The 21,303-nt window shown below is 40.4% G+C and overlaps 4 protein-coding genes across 4 annotated transcripts; 1 reads left to right on the plus strand and 3 right to left on the minus strand.

Moving 5' to 3' along the window:
* Positions 1-551: 551 nt before the first annotated feature.
* On the minus strand, positions 552-5,857 carry LOC106447554 (calcium-transporting ATPase 4, plasma membrane-type). The gene is made up of 4 exons (XM_048778686.1): positions 5,598-5,857; positions 3,733-3,787; positions 1,087-3,650; positions 552-999 (listed from the first exon to the last, which is right to left on the minus strand). Exons 1-4 carry the CDS (start codon positions 5,766-5,768, stop codon positions 691-693), a joined length of 3,099 nt encoding a protein of 1,032 aa, XP_048634643.1. The 5' UTR covers positions 5,769-5,857; the 3' UTR covers positions 552-690.
* A 1,303-nt stretch (positions 5,858-7,160) lies between these two features.
* On the minus strand, positions 7,161-8,630 carry LOC106450298. Its single transcript, XM_013891944.3, has 3 exons — positions 8,341-8,630; positions 7,837-8,168; positions 7,161-7,526 (listed from the first exon to the last, which is right to left on the minus strand). The coding sequence occupies exons 1-3, from the start codon at positions 8,455-8,457 to the stop codon at positions 7,355-7,357; spliced, it is 621 nt and encodes a 206-aa protein (XP_013747398.2). The 5' UTR covers positions 8,458-8,630; the 3' UTR covers positions 7,161-7,354.
* Positions 8,631-8,818: 188 nt separating this feature from the next.
* LOC106447555 (nuclear pore complex protein NUP93A-like) lies at positions 8,819-13,511 on the minus strand. The gene is made up of 15 exons (XM_013889504.3): positions 13,300-13,511; positions 13,128-13,219; positions 12,980-13,046; positions 12,654-12,713; positions 12,474-12,563; positions 11,920-12,186; positions 11,565-11,660; positions 11,312-11,446; positions 11,112-11,165; positions 10,932-11,015; positions 10,733-10,819; positions 9,755-10,660; positions 9,502-9,683; positions 9,146-9,437; positions 8,819-9,071 (listed from the first exon to the last, which is right to left on the minus strand). Exons 1-15 carry the CDS (start codon positions 13,399-13,401, stop codon positions 8,994-8,996), a joined length of 2,592 nt encoding a protein of 863 aa, XP_013744958.2. The 5' UTR covers positions 13,402-13,511; the 3' UTR covers positions 8,819-8,993.
* A 910-nt stretch (positions 13,512-14,421) lies between these two features.
* On the plus strand, positions 14,422-21,042 carry LOC106450299 (protein MIZU-KUSSEI 1-like). The gene is made up of 2 exons (XM_048778687.1): positions 14,422-15,435; positions 20,296-21,042. The coding sequence occupies exons 1-2, from the start codon at positions 15,017-15,019 to the stop codon at positions 20,786-20,788; spliced, it is 912 nt and encodes a 303-aa protein (XP_048634644.1). The 5' UTR covers positions 14,422-15,016; the 3' UTR covers positions 20,789-21,042.
* The last annotated feature ends 261 nt before the right edge of the window (positions 21,043-21,303 follow it).

The raw sequence follows: 21,303 nt of genomic DNA on the forward strand, positions 1-21,303 counted from the left end.
ACGTACTAATCAATCAAGCAATCTCTCTTAGATATTATTTAATTTGATTGAACTTGATGATAAATAACGTTCCACTTAAATCGATCTTTTACGTAGATCCACAAATATTCATACTTCATAGAAAATCGACTGTATTTTAGCTGAAAGATAACATTCAAACATTGTATTTTTTATTTAGTGTCATTCTAATTGCTCATTGTCAAACATGTTCCTCAGAAAACATAGAATTGTCATGCAAATGCCATTATATATACAGTATAAAGCCACATGCAATGTTTATTTTGTTAATGAATAACCTGAATTGTTCTCCATCAATTTCATATTGCAATATTCTATAATCTTGCTAATTAATAACATATATTTACATTGAAGTTAGCCATATTGCTATAGAATTCTAGTATTTTATGTTAGATCACATCCATTGTACATGTTTTTCTAATAGGCAAAAATGATAGGTTATCTCCTCACGTCACTTACCTTGGACCTGAAGCTATCTAAGATCGCAATGAATCTCAATTATTGCCTAAGAAGAGCAACGATAAGAACACAGAGAGAGAACCACAAGTTGGAGTAGAGGATTTGGTAAACACACAAAACTGGATCCGTGGTAAAAAAAAAAACAAGAATCTGCAGTATCTTACATATTTGGAATCACTGTCCTGATAACAAGCAAAAAACATTGAAATGGTATCATGCGGAATTGGAAGAGGAAGGACCAGAAGGAAGCAAATCGTAGCCATCATGATGTTGATGAGAAGACTCAACGGGTATGCATTTGAGGATAACAGCTACAATCATGCTCAACGATCCTATCAAGATTGATAGTAACCAATGCTGCCAGCTCAGAGGAACGGTGCTAGCAAACGCACCAAGAAACTCCACTATGATCACTTGAAAGACAACTGTCACAACCATTACGCCAGTGAACACCCAGCTATCGAACATTCCCGTGAACACATTTATCTTCTCAATCTCACGGCTGTTCACCTCGTTGAACACCTGTTTTGATATTATACACCATTAAGACTTTCTCATATATCATTGCTTGGGTTAGTTTTTTTTTTTGTTGTTGGAGTGTGTACGTACCTGGCAAAAGACAAAGGAGTTGAAGATGACTGTGTTCAGAACAGCTGTTGAGTCCGGACCATTGAGATCGAGAAGAGATTTGCCTGCGAAGTTGAGAATTCCCAAGACGATCAACTGGTACACGCTTTGACCGGCGATGTTTCTCCACATGGTTTTGGTGATGAAGCTTGCGGTTCTAGCGATTGGTGGACGTTTCATTAAACCTTCGTTAGGAGGCTCTGTGGCTAAAGCTAGCGCACCGAGTGTGTCCATGATCATGTTGACCCAAAGCAATTGTACAGCAGTGAGTGGAGCAGACCCTGTGATGCAAGCAGAGACGAAGTTGATGATGAGAGCAACGACGTTAACAGTTAGCTGGAACTGAACAAACTTCTGAATGTTTATATACACAGCACGTCCCCATCTAGCCACGTTCACTATAGTTTTGAAGTTATCGTCCATTATGATCACATCAGCGTTCTCTTTAGCAACCTCTGTTCCAGCTATCCCCATTGCAAGTCCAATGTCTGCTTCATGCAACGCAGGTGCATCGTTTGTTCCGTCTCCAGTCACTGCAACCACCTCTCCAATTTTCCTCAAGTTGCTGACTAGAGTATGCTTGTCCAATGGCAGAGACCGAGCCATTACCTGAATCTTCGGTATAATGGCTCTCATCTCGTGAGGAGGCAAGTCCCTGAACTGCGAACCTTCTATAGCTAAACCTCCTTCAGTGAATATACCACACTCCTTTGCAATCGCTTTAGCTGTGCTTATGTTATCTCCAGTGACCATACGAACGGTGATTCCAGCAGCTTGACAAGTCTGCACAGCTTCCCTAACACCAGGGCGTACTGGATCCTTGATTCCAACAACTGCTACCATCGTATAGCCTCCATCAGGAAGATCTCCACTCGGAGCTTCATCAAGATCTTTGTACACCAAGCAGAGAGTTCTCAAAGCCTCCGAGGCAAAACCTTCAATGACGTCAGAGATATTCTCAATAAGCTCCTCGGTTAATGGAACGGTTTCTCCATTCGAATCCACAACGTTCTCGCACATCTTCAACACTATCTCAGATGCACCTTTGCAGAAAGCACGTGCACCACCTCCGGGGAGAGCTATAAGAACAGACATCTTCTTCTTGTCGGAATTGAACGGCTCGATCTTGAGTATCTTATGCTCTTTACGCTGCTCTCCAAAGTCCCCACCTAGAAGCAAACCGAACTCGAGTATTGCTCTTTCTGTTGGTGATCCCAGGATCTGAGTGTCTCCGTCTTTATCCTTAACAACTTCAGAGCCAGTGTTCTGAAAGATGCCTTGTAAGAGAATGCTCTGCACTTCTTCTGGTAGCTCCAGCTGAAAGCTTTCTTTACTCCCCTCTTGCTTCTCGTGAACCTTATCACAGATATACACTTTGTTGACCACCATGTGGTTGGTAGTTAAGGTCCCTGTCTTATCAGTGCAGATGCAAGTCGCAGAACCCATAGTCTCACAAGCAGCCAGATGCCTCACAAGTGCTCTGTCACTCATCAGCTTCTTCATAGCAAACGCCAAGCTTAAAGTCACCGCCAACGGCAAACCTTCAGGTACAGCAACGACGATGATGGTTACAGAGATTGCAAAGTAGTCGAGCAGCGTCAGCGCATCTTCGGAGGACCAGTTGGTGAAGCTACCAGCCGTTGCTTTCTCCAAGACAAACCTTACGCACAACACCAAAAACGTAAGCACAGCGAAGCTTAAACCAATCTTGCCGATGATCGTTGCAACCCCGTTTAGCTTCACCTGGAGAGGAGTCTCGTCTTCTCCACCATCAACCAGCGTTTCCATCAGCTTCCCCCACTCGGTCCTCATGCCAACAGTCGTCACCAGCATCTTTGCTGAACCGTTTTGAACTTTGGTTCCCGCGAGAAGAAAAGGCTTCTGTTTATTCACATGAGAGGGCTCGCTCTCTCCTGATAAGCTTGACTCGTCTATCTCCAAGTTGTATCCGGATATGAAAACCCCATCAGCTGGAACTTGATCACCAATAGAGAGATGAACCACGTCTCCCACAACCAAGTCATGGATGGAGATCTCTTGTCTAGTCCCATCCCTAGTGACCTGAACAATGATCTTCTTCTTCTCTCGGTCCAAGTCTATGAACTGCAGAGACTGCTTGTAGTCGCTGATGGCAGTAACCATGACGACCAAGAGTATACTCAACAAAATCCCTGTCCCATCGTACATTCCCTTTGGAAACCCTTCGGTGGCAACACCAACGCCTATTGATACTACAGCGCAGACCATAAGGATGATGAGGGTTATGTCTTGGAGAGCCTCCCAGACAAACATCAAGAACGACCTCGGTGGTTTCTCTGCGTAACGATTTTCTCCAAAGATCTTTTCCCTGATGGAGAGTTCACTCGATTTAACGCCTTCATTGAGATCAGATACAGATACTTTCTTTGCAAGCGCTACAACTCCACCATTGTTTGCCAGGCCCCTAGTGTCATGATTCCGAACCATAGATGCAAGCTCATCTGGTTCCACAGAGAATCCAGCTTCCTTAACCTCATCTGTGAGCTTGTATTCCGGCCGACCAGCAGCTACAGAAAAAAAGACATAACTAAGTCGTCTCCAATTGGTAAATCATGCTTCTGTGGTAAATTTCAGGAGTGGATATCTTACCACCAATGAATTGAAGAGCTGCCTTTTGTACATAGAAAGCAACTCGGAGCTTTTCCTGCTCATGAACAAAACAAAGTGAGTTACTTGACAGATAGACTAACTACCACAACATGGGATTCTTTGGTCATACATGTAACTGAAGAAAGATCAAACAGTTTCCGTGATGCAATCAACATACGCCGGATAAATAGCCAAAAAGATCCATTTATTTACTCAATTTTCATTTTGCATCATCATATAACAGAGTCAAGCTCTCTGCAACACCCTCTAATTATTTTTGGACGTCCATTATATCACTGAATTAACAAAACAAAGCTACCAAATAATGTAGCTAAAAGGTCTTTGAAAATTGAAGCTCAAACCAGGATTAATGTAGCTAAAAGGTCTGACTGTTTATCACTCCCCACTAAATAATGATTGTAGCTGTAATATATTTTACTCAATCATTGATTATAAAACATTTTTCCTAAGAACTGAAATGAGATTAGATTTCAATACGAAATGAAAAATGACCAAAAGGAAAAAGAAAAAAGAACATGAGCTCATATCCAAAAGACCCTACAAAAATGCCACTTCATTTGGTTTATACAAGTGGAAAGATAAAATTGATATCTTTGTCAGAACCTTATGAAACAAACCTGCGAAGTTTCCTAGCAACTTCCTTCCTTAAATGATTGCACACAAGAAGTCAAAGACACTGTCCTACTCATACCAAACACACACAAAACAAAACTCTAAAAATAAAATTGATTTAAAAGAAAATAAACAGTGGGGATTTCATAACAAAAATCACATGTACTGATACTAGAATGCGTCCTTTGGTGTTTGGATTCAGTCGCTAAAGATGGCCAAGAATAGTAAGACCTTAAAAGGGGCAGACTTTTGCTGGCCTTTCAAAAACTGGCTCATCTTTCTTAAGGTAGGGACAAGAAATTATCCATTTTGTAAACATAGTCGAAGACATTAAAGCATGTCATCATCATGTGTGTTGGCAAATTGTGTTTTCTTCAGAGAATTTTATAGCGCCCGAAAATAATAATTCAAACGTTAGGATATTTTTTTAATCATTATCCCTAATTCATATATCTTCATGAGTCTTGTTTAAAGTCTCCATTTCTTGGTCATCCAAGTATATAAAGCTAGCAGTTTTTTTTTATATTACTACCTTAAACGACCGATGTATGATGCGTATTGACTGACTACATAAAGAACTGTAAAGAGATATTTTCATGACTATCATTAGAGAAAAGTAAAAACTCCTTTTGTTTACCTGATAAAAAGAAAAAAAAAGACAAAAAAGTTTGGCAGATAAAAAGTGTTGAAAGATCAAAGTAAGAAAAAGATTTGATTTGATTAGACTTTGAAAAATAACAAGGAAATGTATGTTGTAGTCCTTTCTTTCTGTTCATCAATGGCCAAGCAACAAAGAAAAGAGCCAACAATGGTGATTATAGAGTTTGATTAATTAGTTCTTTTTGTTGATTAATTAGTTTTTTAAAAGGAGTTTTAACTTTTGAACAAGGCCGACCCCGAGATTTTGGAGGTTATAAACGGTTTAAAAAGAATTTTTATAGTTTGGTAATTTAAAATATATTTTTTTTTACAAATTTACGGGTTTGAATCGAAAATAAGCTTGAAATGTTTCATCCGGCTTGGCCAGGACCGGCCCTGCTTTTAAGTGTCACCATGAGTGATGAGAATAATTAATTATTCAAGAACATTTTCTTAAATAGTTTCCGCCATAAGAGCAAAAACATAAGAGTCACAAATAACAGTATTATTATTCCATCACGAAGAAAAAAAACAGAATCGTGAAAGAAAATAAATAAATTAAAAAAGTGGATGAGGAGGAAGGGATTCGAAACCTGGATCTGGTGCCTCTTGGTCTCGTTCTGAGCTCGCTTATCGAGGTCGGGGATGTTACGGAAACGACGAGCAGGGTTCTTCACGACGGAGACTGCTGACCTCCATCTCCGCCTCGCTTCCAGCGACGGATTCTTCGCCTCCACCTCAAAATCCCTTAGCAAATTCGACATGTTCTTCACTCTTAGCAGCTGCTGAGAGTGAGTGAGAGAGAGAGAGGGAGAGGACTGTGTCTTGTTACGATTGAGAAGTTGCTTTTTATAGCTGACCCAAACCCGACCCGGATTAATCGGATCGTGTACTCGGGTAAGGCCCATGTGGCTTAGCTTCATTCGTTTTTATTCGGATAATAAAAAAGGATCTTTATTATCAAATTTGATCCGACCCGGACGAATATTATTATCTTTTTTACTTTCCGTCCTCCACATACGTTTGATATTTATTTGTTTGCAACGACCTCAAGATCTATGCTTTTGATTAATTTTTTTTACTTATCTATGATGTTATGTCACGTGAGTAAGCTAATAACGATATCAATATTTATGTTTCCGAGAGTGATTAAACTAATACACTCCATAAACGACAATTATTATACGTCTATTATGTAGTAACATAAGTTTTTTTTTTGTTTTAGCCAAAAAAAAATGTGATTCATGCAACATTATCAAGACTTTGTCTGGTTTTAAAATTTTAAGTGATTCTCTTCAGTTAGCAGCATTAAGTTTAACTCTTCTTCTTAAAAAAAAAAGAAGTTTTAACTGTAAATTCATTTGTTTTCACCAGTCTGAAATAAGAAGACAACATTTTTTAAGTTTTTTTCTATGAAAAAGATCAGAAAAGAAGGTTGATTAAAAGTTCAAAAGACAGAAATTAAAATATCTACAAAGCAAATGAGTAAAACTGTAAAAGAGAGGAGAATATATTCCTATATACATCATTTTCTCTTCCTCTTGTGTTTTTCTTCTGATTCTGCTTGTACTATAGAAGAGTACTACTTTAAATAGGAACTGTTGGTTTAAAAATTATATGATGCTTTAACTATACGTTTACACATACTCAATATTCGTCCAAGATTCGGCAGTTTTAATAGTATTAACATTGAAAAATGTAACAATTGACTGGAAAAAAAAACATGTCGTTTTTAGTTCTCTATCAATAAATAATCGACTTTATAAAAAAAATACTGCCCCAACTTGTGGACTGTGGATGAATCAGAGCACTTGGCGCTGCTGCCATTGTCTGAATTTTCTGTTCTTATTATTAGACTTTTTTTCTTGGTGAAGATTTGTTTTTATTCATTTCGTTTTTAACTTTTACTGCTATGGTAAAGAAAAAACAAAGACATTTTCGGTTCAGTAGTTTTTATACTTCAAATTGTCACCAAAACCTTTGGTCAGGAGATTATATTTCTTGTATGTGAAAAGAACAACCAGAAAAGTAACCCCACAAATTGAGAAACTTTAGAGGCTTAGAGATCATTCTTATAAGAAGTCATACTTTTAGTGTTTATATTTGTATTGCAATGAACTATTAATTCACACATAAATCGAAGAGCAAACCTCAAAAGCATAAGATTTTCTTGTCCCATTTTGTTTGGAATTCACCAGTTAACATATATTTTGTCAATAAACTCTCCCTAAAACAAAAACCATGGCAAAGCTGATTATGCTAATCTCAAGATCATTGCCATTGCAAAAAAAACTCCAAGAAGAATAAGAAGGTAAAAAAAAAAACAAATGAACAAATGGAGTTGAACACCTCACGGCTTCAGAGAGTGTGACACTGTCGATTCAAGCTTGTGTAACCAGTTAACGTACTGCTCCTGCTCCTTCTTGTTCAGATGACACAAGATGTAATTCGTTAGTCCTTCACGGATTCCCTTGGATGTTAGGTACTGCTTCAAAGCATCCTGTAGTCTCGGATCTAATGTACTACACAACCAAAACAAGAAGCTCTGATATCTTTTTACAATTTCATATTAAAAAAAAAACAATTATGGATCTAAAAAAAAAGAAATAGATTCAACAACAAGACTCTAAATTCACTATAACTGTCTTCTTCTTTGCCAATATATACAAAACACAAGCTTATCACCTAAGGATTCTTCTATCTAGTTAAGAAACAATAGTCCTAAACATACACATCATAAGAACCAAACCGCCACTTAATGAATTTGCCATTAAAAGAGGAACTTAGAACACTAAAGAGCAGTAACAAAGATTGATATTATCATCTTTTTACCTGAAAAACTCCCCTCCGTTAGGTGAAGAACCACACAAAGAGCGGATATAAAAAGCTCTCTCAATCTCAAAATCAGAACTTCCACGACCCGTTTCTAAAACCCGGCAATCAAACTGCAAGACAGAGCTGAGACTAGGCTTACTGATACAAACTTTAGCCACAGCTCCCCTTGGAAACGCTATATCATCAGCATCATCAATGGGCTCCTGTTGTAGTAAAGCAGAGACCACAACCTCTTCCCCTGAATCAAACCGTCTCCTCAGGACAATGTCTCTGTTTCCCGGAGAATCCCAATCCAGCTTGAAACCCCCTAGCTTACCTGTCTCAACGCCCTGGTGGGTGGTTTCAGACACAACAAAAGAAGTGAAAATCAAAACACGTGGTTGATCAAAATTTGAACTTTTGGGGTTTAAGCGATCAGACAACAAATTAGATACATTAAAAATTGAAACTTTACAGATGAGATTAGATCACTGAGAGAGAGAGAGGAAGATGCAATTTTACCAGGAAACGAGGGTTGGAGATTTCGTGACGGAGTTCAGATTGGATTATGTTGAGCAACATGCCATCGCCAACTACTTTGAGCCCTCGTTTCAGAAGCGAGTTCACCTTATTCCTCATCTCTCTCTCTCTCTCGACTACTCTCTTTCTTCCTCCCAGATGACTCGACGAAACAGAAGAAAAAGAAGAAGAAAAAAAGAGTAAACCGAACGTTTGGTTCGGTTTTGGTGTCTGATAATTATCAGTTTATTTGGGGGCTTATATTAAAATTAAAGCTTAATCCGTAAAGAGTGGGTATTTGGTTTGATCTCAAATCATCTTCTTAGGGACAGAGATCTCCACTGGAACAAAGCTCAGGCTGCTGTGGAAAAAAAAACAGAGCTTGGAAGATACCGGTTAACATCAATTCTTATGAGAAACACTTTCAGGCGCTTTTGATGATGTGTCGGAAAGACCGAACTCAAGAGGGATTGCATGATGGTTTGTCTTGCAAAATTGTGTCAATAAGCCTTCATAGTCAGTGTGTGTCTCAACATGAATTGAATATGACTACAGAATAGTACTAACGGCGCATGTTTAATACACTCGACCAAAGTATGATTTCAACTGAATAAAAACATACTAAAGACAACATAGGCTGTCCAACAAACAAATGTTCAAAAGCTTCGAGCCACCTTCTCGTACAAGTCACGAGGCCAGTTCCTGTGCGTGTTGCTTGCAAGAAACCCAGCGATCTGCCCAATGGCAATCTTTGTTATTGCAATACACAACCAAAAAAAAAAGATAATATGTTGATTATTTTATGTACCTTGGATCTCATAGCACGGATTGATCCATCAGGATCAGGTACATTGTCCAGACAAGTCAGCGCAACTTTGAGCAGGTCCGGGACACAAGTCTGGAAGTAAGGAGACGCACTCTGGAACACGTCAGCTGTTGCATCAGGCACTCTAGGATCAAGATTTAGGAACGGAAGTTTCGCAATTTCCCTCAGAGCATCCATATGGTTGCCTTGTCTAGCCAACTTGTGGATCGATAGTATTGCCTCCAGCTCTCTTAGTATCGTTTCTTGTTCCATCACTCGCTCTCCTTCCTGAAGACTGTGAGAGGAAAATGAAAAACAAACCCCTTGAAGCAAAGTTTTAGATCAATAATAATATATACCTGACTTCAGGGTAATATTTGTAAGTCTGGAGAATATCGTTTCCTGCTAGAATAAGACCTGATGTTCTGCTTTCACCATCTAATCTTCCACGTGCCAGGGAGCAGATGGCTTCAGATAGACACTTGTTTATAGTCTCCAAGGCAGATGCAAAAGCACCCACTCTCTTCTGTATCTCTATGGACTGAAAAAATAAAAAAAACACAGTGAAAAGCTTTCTTACAAGACTTAAAGCTCCAAACAATGTTTACTTACTTTGTCGTACAATCCAGCTTCCTGACATTGATGTGCAGCTTCGATCAAGAACTGCTGTCTTAACCTAGAATCAGGGAAAAATCTTCCGAGCTGACCTTCTTCGCCAGAGCCTCTTCCGCCAAGCAAAAAGTAGATACCACCCTCTCGCAGGAGAATCTCAGTCAATAGCTGCTTCAGCATTAAGTTTCTCTGCCTCTGTTGATCTGTGTTACTTCTCCCAGACCAAGCTAGGTGCCCCCCACCTACAGTAACAGCAGCTTGTGCGTAATACTCGACTGTCATCTGGAGATCCCCGTGATGCAGAAACATAGACCCGTATTGCCTAACCATACTAGATGCCTCAGCATTGGCGTCCATCACGCTGAGTTTGTGTCCTGTCCCAGAGCCTTCAGACAAAACAGAATGGTCCACTAGAGAGATAGCTATATGAACAGCATCGATGTTATACCCTCCCTCTCCTGCTTCTTTGGATAAGTGCATGATAGCAGGAAGCAACTGAACGCTGAGAAGTAAAACATATGGATACACCAAGGGGTCTTTTCCGTTCTTTGTGTAGTATGAAGGCTCGAATTTATTGAGATAGGTCTGGAGATCATCTAAACTGTACGGCGCCAGGCCATCGTTCAAGACCACAGATGAAGAAGATGCACCAGCAACGTCTTTGATGCATGCTAATTTGAACCATAAGAAGTCTTCAATTGTGTTGAAGAGTGTAGACAGATCCCTCAGAATGCGCTCGATTTGCCTGCGGGAACCAGAGATGATGGTGTAGAGTAGGAGTTTCTTCTTGTCATATGCGGTTCTGCCCAACCGATCACCCATTCTTAGCATTTTCTCGCATTCTTCTGATGCAATAGCTGCAGTCTCTGCAGCCACCATACCATCTTTTGTAATCCACTCTGTAAGCTGCAAAAAGGAAAGGCAACCGAAGTGATGATTTCAAACTTATTGAAAATATGTTAAGATAAGAACACCTACCAGTGGTGCAAATTGTTGAGATGACCGAGTTGATCGAGAAATTTCTTTAGCCTCCTCATAATACCCAGTACGCAAGCAAAAATATATCTGAGATTCAAGAGATAGATATCAGTTATTCCATATAAACAAGCCTGCAAGTTAGCAATGTAAATCTCAATATCTCAGTTAAATGTTGAGGACAAGGAAAATAATCCAAAACCTGTTGCCAAGTCGTATCAACAGGAGGCTGCCTACGGGCATCAGGTGAATCAAAATCTAAAATTCCATATTCTCTCAAACGAATCTGCAGAGTAAAGTAAAAAAAACAAGAAATGATAAAGCTAAAAAGCTGTTTGAACATATGATTCGTGTTAAGCTCTACGAAGTCTGTGACACTAACCCGAAGGAAAGCACGAATTCTTTGCAAATTTCCAACAGATCCACCAAGAGCAGCCTAGAACACAATTAGGAAAGCAAGACACATGTCAGAATGATTACCAACACTCTTGGAATAGGATTGAAAAATAAAGGAATCATTTCAGACATCAGCTGTTATTATCAAGAACAAAGAAAGATAAAAAACTTGACAGAAATGAATACTTGTGTAGGGTGACTTTGAATTGTGTCCATTATATGTTTCTCATGCCCACGTTCTAAATGACGTCTTGCACCTATCGCGAGGGACATCCTCTTGGAAACACCCTGTCGAACTGCTGAGTCTTCACCTGTTATTGCCTGGACAACGTTTGTCAACAATCAGAAGTAATTTGAACAAAACTGAGAAAGGCAAAAAGATAGAACGATTTTAGAGAGTGTTCTCACTGAACGAAATAGCTTCCGTTCAAAATATTACCTGAACAAGCTGCCATATTTTCTGGATGTTGACTGATTTTCCATGAGTTCCCTCAGCACCAAGAGATTCATAAGCTTCCTTAAAAGACATTGCGGGCTATAAAAAAAATATGAATTGGGATCAGTATAAAGCTCACCAGGAAATTTATAGGAGGGTAGCCAGTTTTATGGATGCTACATCAAAGGAAATCATCATTGTAAAGTATAGTTCTACAGAATGAAAAATTCTAAGAATTCTACTTCAATTCTAAAAGTAGCTAAGGAAAATGAATATTAGTCAGCTATACTTATCAAACATGAACTTAAGCAAATTGAACCAGTACTAAGTTTCTAGACAGGGTATAAGAAATCCGTACTTTAAATGGCAAGCCTCGTTCTCTTGACATGTTAAGTTTCTTCACAACCTCTCCATAGACGTATGCTTTTTTCTCATGAATGGGTATATTAGCCAGAGCCACAAGCTCTTTCCCTAGTGTGGACGATGATACTCGAGAACTCGAAGCCACCGGCACTAGTTGACCAGCATTAGCCTCTCTGCTTGCATCAACCATATTCGTTTTAGGTAACATTGATATTCTGCTAAGGCTTTGAAGGAAGTCACGCTTTTCTTTTCTCCAATCCTCCTGTCATTTCAGATTCAACATCCAATATTTGGAAATTAGTATGCACATCCTTCTTATATATCAATAAGTAAAAAATCCAGACAACAAAAACGCCTTCAAAAGGTAGTTGCATACTGCAATTCGTATAGAAAACCAATAAGTAGGAAAGAACAAAATAAGCGCCTCTATTTCATACAACTACTAACTTATCAATCATTGTGTACAAAAGAAAACTAAGAAGAAACAAATGACTAGGAGGAAAAAGAAGGAAAGCATAAAATATAAAATGAAAATATGGAGAGCCTTACCTCCAGCACTTTCATCATGTAGTCATTAAAGCTTCGAACGTTATCCTTCTGAGCTTCCTGTATAGCTGAAACCATAGCCATTTCATGAACCTATAAAAAAACATCCCCCATCATAACAGTCCGTCATCGCCAATCAATAAAAGTAGTAAACTTTGGTAACCAATCGACAATTAAGATTACCTGTTGCAGGTATTCTTCAACGCTCGTAGCCTCGGCAGGGAACACATCCTCAAACGTCGTCTTTTAAAGAGTATCAAAGAAAGAAAACATTACAACCACATTTGAAAAGCAAGCGACAAGCTACGAGTTGTGTAAGCCTACTACGACTACAACACCTTAAGATACCAATAAACAGACCAAGACACCATCATAATTCACACAGAAGCAACTACGAAGGAAGGAGATTTGTTTGACAAAATATTAAGCTATGTATAACCTCAAGTATAAACAAAACTAGTTATGTGTATTCTACTTGAGATCATCATAATACACAAAGTAATATTCACCTTCAACTCAAAAGACTTGAGATCACGAGCTAGCTGCTCTGCATTGATTCCCTCCCGAGCGAGTAGTCTGCAAAATAACAAAAGACAACAGAGTCATTTCTTACTCCTTAGGGATTAAAAAAAGAGAGAGAGAGAGTGAGATTAAAACCTAGTGGCGGCAATAGACTGAGAAGGAGCTTCGTTCCTTAGCGTTTTAGCCTTTAGCTTCTTCGATAACGCTTCCAATTGATCCAAGTTCCTCTGATAGGCGATAACAAAAATCAAAATCAAATCGTGTACTAATCTCAAATCAGCAGAGAGGGAGAAAGCGGAAGAAGAACCTGAAGAGGAGGAAACTGAGAGCAAGGAGCGGCTTGCTCCAGAAGCTTCGAAGAGGAGTGGAGAAGATCGGTCCAGCCACTCATCTCTTGGTCGTTCGCCATCGCTCTTGGTGGTGGATTCGAGCGTGAGCAGTCTAGTCTCGGAGAAAGCAGAAGAAAGGGTTTTGGGGGATTTCACTTTTCTTTTTTTTTTTTGGCTTTTAAATCATTTAATGTGTTTGTACACTAAAAAGGAGTAAATCATTTAAATGTTTTTACTTTTTTTTTTTTTTTACTCTTTCATTTCAACGAGCTTCGCGCTGTAATAATGCTGTAAATACCCCCACAGGTAAATTTTACTAGCCCATTCACATAACTATGTGTGTATGTGTGTTTGTCAACTGTCAGTTGTGTGTAATATAAATTGTTACAAACATATATATGTGTGTGTAGGTGTAATGTATTGTTACAAACATTTAATGTGTGCATGAGTGTAATGTATAGTTACAAAAATATATAATTCTAAAATTTATCATGTTTCTTTTCTTTAGTTAGAATTCAAATTCCCATATCTAAGATATACCAAAACTAAGAACAAGCCAAGGGAGGTTTTTCAACATGAGTTTCCAAAAATATCAGATATTATCGGTTGGTTTACTTATAAAAGAACATGCTAATGGAAGTTTTTAGATACTCACAAAATACTAAGGACAATTGTCAATAATAGCACATTTTGAAGTTTATGTCTCAAAAATAGCACTAGAAATAGAAAATCACAAAAATGACATTCATTAAAGGGTAAAATATCCCTAATACCCTTGGTTTAAAATTAAATAAATAAATAAATAAAAAATAAAATAAAAAATGAAAAAAATAATTTTTTTTTATAGTTTCAGATTATATGTTGGAAACAAAAACTTGGTTTGGTGCTATCCTAGTCTTTTTCTCAAATACTAATGCTAATATGTATTTTTATAAACTTATGTTGAGAAATCCCCATTGGATTACTCTAATCATTCTTTTGAGTATACAATAATTAGTGTATGAACCGATAGTTAATTAGGTATCTACGTGTACAAGGCTCTAATATCCATCCTGGTCCATCGTTGACCCACCTCAATGGACAGTTTAGGGTTAAAGGATGGACGCCAGACTTTGATGATGGTGAAATTAAATCTTAGTATAGCAAACTACAAAGTCGTAGTATCTCATAGCCAGGCAAAAAAAAAACTATATAGTTGTGTATAAATACACGCCTTAATAGAGTGTAATCATATCAATCATAATATTTGAATTTGGTTGAGATGATGAAAAAGAATATACACCAAAAACCTCATTTCCCATGCCAATATCAGCTTTAAACAAGCAGTATAGCAAGAGCATCTCCAATAAATAACTTAATTCTGAATGTAAAGAATCTTCAAAATTAGTGTTGGAGATATCTAATAGTGTGATCTTGATATTGTTAAACTAGCTCTATGTTTTCTAATACCTTCAAGAACCCAACAAAAGTACAAAACCTACGAGTAACATTATTTTATTGAGGGGGGGAACTCTCACATCACATGATAGGCAGTAAATAACATTATCACTCATATATGCTTCTAAAATATTCATGTAAAATGTCTATAAATAGACACTCAAATCGACCATACCTCCTCGCCACACTCATAATCACATTGGTCGGCCGCTTTCTTTCTGTCGCCTTCCACAAATATATAAAACACATCATAAAAAGATGCAGTATCAAGAACTCGCTCTTCAAAGAAGCTTCAGCTTCAACTCAAGCAAGATCAATCCGGCCAACTCTCCGGCTCGTGGCCTACACGCCCGTTCACCTTCCTCGACCACTTTGATCCCAACCATCCCTCACCACGAACTCTTCCTCGTACCCTGCCGTAATTGCTCCTCCTCATCCTCCTCCCACCGACCAGTCCCCTCCTCTTCTTCCACTAACAAAACCGTGAAAGTCACCGTGAAGCTTCCATCCTTCTTACGTTCTCTCATGAACCTCATTAACCTCCCCACATGCAACGTTCTCTCGCTTCCTTCTCCTCCATCTTCTACCTCCAGCGTCTCTAACCAGCTGATCTCACTCGTCAGGGGTGGATCCTCTTCCCTCGGGAGAAGAGTCACCGGAACGTTGTACGGACACAGGTGTAATGAGTATAAAGCGTGTGTTGTATTCATGTACGATGTGGAGTTTATATACAAGTAATGAGATCCCATAACTAAGGGGATTGAGTATATCTAGATAACTCTAACATGAGTTTATCTCTATCTATAATATAACATCCTTATCTCTATATCCCCCCTCAAGCTGGAGGAGAGATGTCTTGGATCCCCAGCTTGAACAGAAGATAAGTAAATGTAGTTGATGGCAAGGCCTTTGTAAGTAGATCTGCCGGTTGCTCCTTTGTTGAAATATGTTCCGTTGTGATGAGTTTTTCTTCGAGTGCATCACGCACTTGGTGACAATCATTTTCTATGTGCTTCGTGCGCTCGTGGAAGACCGGGTTCTGGGCAATGTATATGGCAGATTGACTATCACAAAACAAGCGCATTGGTCTAGGATGAGAAATGCCGAAGGAGAGGAGCATGCGCTTTAGCCATTTGAGTTCACGTAACGTGTACGCCATGCACCGATACTCTGCTTCTGCAGAGGAAGCCGAGACGGTATTCTGTTTCTTGGTTTTCCAAGACACAGGAGAAGTACCAAGGAGGACAATGTACGAGCTCAAGGACCTGCGAGTGAGAGGGCAGGCGCTCCAGTCGGAATCGCAGTACGCAGTAACCTGTAAATCAGAGACCGAGCTAAGGAGAATGCCTTGAGAGGGGCACCCTTTTAAGTAACGTACGACCCGTAGAGCAGCGTCCCAGTGTTCTTGAAGAGGAAGCTTCATGAACTGAGATAAGATGTGGACGGAGTAGGATAGTTCTGGGCGAGTAAATGTGAGATAGATGAGGCGGCCGACGAGTCTGCGGTATGGTGCAGGGTCAGCAAGTGGTGTGCCTTTAGCGAGAGCGAGCTTGTGATTGAGTTCAATGGGAGTTGCGACTGGTTTACACCCAAGTAACCCTGCATCAGCAATGATATCCAGTGCGTACTTACGTTGAGACACGAAGAACCCTTCTCTATTTCGAGCAACTTCTATGCCGAGAAAATACTTGAGCTTGCCCAAATCTTTCATGTGAAAGCATTCGCACAGATAGTTCTTAAATTTCTGTAGAGTTGACATGTCATTGCAGGCGATGAGGAAGTCGTCAACATAGATGAGTATGTGAAGATGAACTTTGCCGCGTATGTAGGAAAAGTGAGAGTAGTCTGGTCTGCTTTGAGTGAAGCCGTACGCTTTTAGAGCAGTACTGAGTTTAGAGAACCAGCATCGGGGAGACTGCTTTAGGCCGTAGATAGATTTCTTGAGTCGAGCAACCTTGGTAGGATCAGAGCCTTGAAAGCCCTGTGGAAGTTTCATATAAACTTCTTCTTCTAAATCTCCATGTAAGAAGGCATTGTGGACGTCCATCTGGTGGACTTCCCACTGTTTAGCTGCTGCAACTGCTAAGAGGACACGAACTGTAGTTGGTTTCGCGACTGGAGCAAAAGTATCAGTATAGTCGAGGCCTTTGCGCTGACGGTTCCCACAAGCGACAAGTCTGGATTTGTTGCGTGCAGGTTTGCCATTGGCGTGATATTTGATTTTGTAGAGCCACATACTCTGAATCACCTTCTTTCCCGGGGGTAAGTCAGTAACTTCCCACGTGCCATTTTGAACATGGGCTGTGTGTTCGTCAACCATCGAGTCACGCCATTCTTCAAGTTCAACAGCCTCAGCATAGTTCTTCGGTTCAACAGCTGAAGTGATTGCTGCAACGAAAGCCTTATGGCTAGAAGAGAACTTGACGTCAGATACATAATTGGCAATGGGGTATAGACTGTTACCTGAGACCGTAGAGGAACCTGAAGAAGAATCGGTAGGAACGGGAGTGTGTGTATTACTTTCGACAGTGTTGACCACGTAGTTCTTGAGAAGAACTGACGGTGTGCGCTGGCGATGACCACGACCTAGTACTTCAGTGAGTCCAGGGGAAGGTGGTTCTGCAGGAGGTTGACTATCAGAAGAAGGGCGGGAAGATCCAATAGGAGATGGAGGTGCAGATAATGAAGTTGTGGTAGAAGGAACCGTAGTGTTAGTCGCGTCGTCAATTTGGGACGGTGAGGACTGTATCATGGGTTCCGGTTGTATTGGTTCAGTGCCTGACGACGTAGGAATAGTAGTAGAAGGGGTGGTAATGGTAGTATTAGGAGACGTGGGTAACACGTTATCTTGAGTACTGGAAGGTAGGGATAGGTAATCATCCGTTATAGGTTCGGGTTGGGGCATAGTAGGAGAAGCTTGCGGTGCAGGTAAGCCGGGAAACTGGTCTTCAAAGAACACGACATCACGTCTTGTAAAGAAAACATTATCTTCAAGATCGTATACATTCCATGCCTTCTTGCCGTACGGATAACCAACAAAGAGGCACTTACGACTTCGAGCAGCGAACTTATCTGAGCTGCGAGGTCGACGCTGTGCATAACACAAGCACCCAAACACTCGGAGAGTATCGTGCTTAGGAGGAGAACCGTGAAGGAGTTCATAGGGAGTGAGGCCGTTCAGGAGCTTAGTGGGTGTTCGGTTTATGAGATGGGCGGCTGTGAGAATAGATTGGCCCCAAAACGTGACCGGTAAGTTGGCTTGGAAGAGACAGGCACGGGCAACATTCAGAATGTGGCGATGTTTCCGCTCAACCCTACCATTTTGCTGTGGAGTATCAACTGATGAGGTTTGGTGGAGAATTCCTTCTTGACGAAAGTATGATTTTAAAACCAAGAATTCTGTACCATTGTCTGAACGGAAAGTTTTAACTGGTCGACCAAATTGTCGAACACTCATGGCACAGAAATTTTTGAGTATTGTAGCAACTTCAGATTTCTCGAGCATAAGGTGAATCCATACTGCTCTAGAGTAATCGTCGACAATAGTTAGAAAGTAGACAGCACCACACGAGGCTGGTGTGCGATACGGACCCCAAACATCACAATGAACAAGATCAAAAGGTGCAACTGCTTTATTAGAACTGTCGGGAAAAACCTCACGAGTTTGTTTAGAACGCAAACAAGTATCACAAGAATCCGTAGGAGAGAAATCAAAATCTAAATTATCTAAAACCGGTAGAGAAGACAATGCATTGTAGGAAGGATGTCCAAGACGCCGATGCCAAAGTGCTGAAGAAGAAGATTTGTCCTTTCCAGTTCGATGAGATCGCGCCACTGTGACCCCCGTAAAGTAATACACACCCTCTCGTTCTTCACCTGCTCCAATCAGGGTCCTCGAGAAACGGTCCTGCAAAAAGCATAAGGTATCAGTAAATATGGCAATACATCCTGTCTGTTTGAGTAGTTTGGAGACAGAGATTAAAGTGCAATCAAAATCCGGAACGTATAAGACTTCAAGCAAAGAACAGTGAGAGTTCAATGAGAGAGTGCCGGATAGTGTAGATTTTGATGTACGTCCGTCTGGAAATTTCACCATCGATGGAAGAGTCTCATGTACGTCACGAAGGAGTGAAATGTCTCCGGTCATATGATGGGAAGCACCTGTATCAATGATAACATCAGTGAGAGACGGATTACCAGACATACGTTCCGTAGAGAGCTGAGATTGTTGGTTCTGAAGAAGATTGATCAAGGCTGAGATTTGATCTGATGAAGCCACTGTATTGCCAGAGAAGGTGTTTAAAGCATTACGAGTTGCGTTGGAACGTCCACGACCGCGACCAGCAGAAGTGTTGTTGCGACCGCCACGTCCACGCTGTGATTGAGTAGAATTTCGACCTTGTTCCACGAACCATTCAGGGTAACCATGAAGTAAAAAGCATTCCGAAGCCTCATGACCTTTCCGGTTGCAATGAGTGCAGTACCTGTTAGGATCACGGCTGCGAGTTGCTGTAGGAGAAGTGGTAGATGAAATTGAGTTTGCACTCGGAGAATCAGCTTTGACGGAGAACCCAACTACATCCTGTTTTTGTTCTGTTGCACGCATGGTGAGGAGATGTTGTTCTGCCCTGATCACGCGTGAGTAGACGACGTTGAGATCTGGAAGTGGGTCTTCATCAATAATTTGAGATCGTATGGAGCTGAAGCGAGATTCATCAAGCCCAAAAAGGAACTTATGAACCTTAGCATCCTCTCGTTCTTTTTCAATGTGAGAGGAAGCTTCGCAAGTGCAGTTGTGAGAAGATTTAAAACTTTGAATTTCTTCCCACAGTTTGGACAAGCGACCATAGTAGGTGAGGACTGAATCACCGTTCTGTTTGCAATTTGTGATTTCGTCCTCAAGTAGATGCTTTCTCACGCTATTCTTGACCGAGAAGCGACTTTTGAGAGATTCCCATAGTAGAAAAGCGTCAGGTACGTGACTGACTGTAGAACGTACTGGTGGATCGATGGATGTGCGTATCCAACCCACGATCATGGAGTTAGCAGCGGTCCAGCGAGCTAGTTCGGGATTCGTTAACGGTTTAATAGTTGAGCCATCTAAGAATCCGATCTTCTGCTTAGCTTGAACAGAGTTCCAGAATTCTGTAGCCCATTCGGAGTAGTTATCTCCCTTGAGAATCACCGGAGTAATTAGTGCTCCAGGGTTGTCGGAGGGATGTAGAAAATAAGGATTAGTAACCGAAGCATTGCTTTCGGCGGTAGTAGTAGATAACGAAGAGGAGGTAGTGGCCATGATTGTTGATGATCAATGGCGATTGAAGAGAGTAGAGATTAGGATGCGGAAGCGTAATAGGTCAGAGAACGTTGGGCTCTGATACCATGTAATGAGTATAAAGCGTGTGTTGTATTCATGTACGATGTGGAGTTTATATACAAGTAATGAGATCCCATAACTAAGGGGATTGAGTATATCTAGATAACTCTAACATGAGTTTATCTCTATCTATAATATAACATCCTTATCTCTATAACAGGAGAGGCCACGTCACGTTCTCTGTCCAGTACGGTCCGAGATCCGACCCGGCTTTGCTCTTGGACTTAGCCATGTCAACGGCAACTCTCGTCAAAGAGATGGCGTCAGGGCTCGTCAGGATCGCGTTGGAGTGCGAGAAACGTCACCGTTCCGGGACAAAGCTTTTCCAGGAGCCTAAGTGGACAATGTATTGCAACGGGAGGAAGTGCGGTGCCGCCCTGTCCCGTGGCGGCGCGTGTACCGAGTCGGACTGGCGCGTGTTGAACACGGTGTCTAGGGTTACGGTTGGAGCTGGAGTAATTCCGACGGCTAAGAGTATTGATGACGTGTCCGATGATGGTGGTTTCGGTGGTGGAACGGAGCTTGGGGAGTTGTTGTATATGAGAGGTAGGTTCGAACGAGTCGTGGGGAGTCGTGACTCGGAGGCTTTCTACATGATGAATCCTGACAAAAACGGAGGTCCAGAACTCAGTATTTTTCTTCTTAGAATATGAATATGTCTTTATTGACGTATTATTTTATATTTTGGATCAATTATTGTTGTGTCGTGAAATATATGTAAACGATAGTGAGAAGGCCTAGGAGGTACGTACGCTAGGTTTTTTCTAATTGTTTATTATGTGGTGTTTGGGGTTGTTTTGGCAGTAAGTTTTGTATTTTTGTTACGTGTAATAATAAGTACGTGGTTGATTAAGTGCAAGGCATGAAGATCTCCACATGGTCCGTCATGATTAATACCAAGATTAAGACTTTTGTTGTCTTTTACGTAAAACACAGCGAGCAATTTCGGTTTAAATTATATATAAGAAGTGGGGTTGCTTCTCAGTTGTAACGTGTAACAACAGTCAATTCGTAACCAAACACCTTTTATGTTTTGATTGAAGATCACATGTTTTTTAAAAAAAATTGAAGCACGGATATATAGCATATTAGACCATCAAATTAATTAACGAGTTACACTTGCGGGCTGTATAAAAAACTATACATAAGTTTTCACTTTTATACGGAT

The sequence above is a fragment of the Brassica napus genome, chromosome A4 (assembly GCF_020379485.1).
Source record: "Brassica napus cultivar Da-Ae chromosome A4, Da-Ae, whole genome shotgun sequence".
Lineage (NCBI taxonomy): Eukaryota > Viridiplantae > Streptophyta > Magnoliopsida > Brassicales > Brassicaceae > Brassica > Brassica napus.

What these genes read in the sequence shown, in the direction of transcription:
- LOC106447554 (XM_048778686.1), bottom strand. Translation starts at nt 5,768, where the DNA reads ATGTCGAATTTGCTAAGGGATTTTGAGGTGGAGGCGAAGAATCCGTCG. An exon ending in CCAAGAGGCACCAGATCCAG is followed by an intron (nt 3,788 to 5,597) that starts GTTTCGAATCCC and finishes GTTCATGAGCAG; the next exon opens with GAAAAGCTCCGAGTTGCTTT. An exon ending in ACTCCTTTGTCTTTTGCCAG is followed by an intron (nt 1,000 to 1,086) that starts GTACGTACACAC and finishes ATATCAAAACAG; the next exon opens with GTGTTCAACGAGGTGAACAG.
- LOC106450299 (XM_048778687.1), top strand. Translation starts at nt 15,017, where the DNA reads ATGCAGTATCAAGAACTCGCTCTTCAAAGAAGCTTCAGCTTCAACTCA. An exon ending in GGAACGTTGTACGGACACAG is followed by an intron (nt 15,436 to 20,295) that starts GTGTAATGAGTA and finishes TCTCTATAACAG; the next exon opens with GAGAGGCCACGTCACGTTCT.
- LOC106447555 (XM_013889504.3), bottom strand. Translation starts at nt 13,401, where the DNA reads ATGGCGAACGACCAAGAGATGAGTGGCTGGACCGATCTTCTCCACTCC. An exon ending in TTCAAAGTCACCCTACACAA is followed by an intron (nt 11,166 to 11,311) that starts GTATTCATTTCT and finishes ATTGTGTTCTAG; the next exon opens with GCTGCTCTTGGTGGATCTGT. An exon ending in TCCGTGCTATGAGATCCAAG is followed by an intron (nt 9,072 to 9,145) that starts GTACATAAAATA and finishes GCCATTGGGCAG; the next exon opens with ATCGCTGGGTTTCTTGCAAG.
- LOC106450298 (XM_013891944.3), bottom strand. Translation starts at nt 8,457, where the DNA reads ATGAGGAATAAGGTGAACTCGCTTCTGAAACGAGGGCTCAAAGTAGTT. An exon ending in TCTCCAACCCTCGTTTCCTG is followed by an intron (nt 8,169 to 8,340) that starts GTAAAATTGCAT and finishes ACCACCCACCAG; the next exon opens with GGCGTTGAGACAGGTAAGCT. An exon ending in AACGGAGGGGAGTTTTTCAG is followed by an intron (nt 7,527 to 7,836) that starts GTAAAAAGATGA and finishes TTGGTTGTGTAG; the next exon opens with TACATTAGATCCGAGACTAC.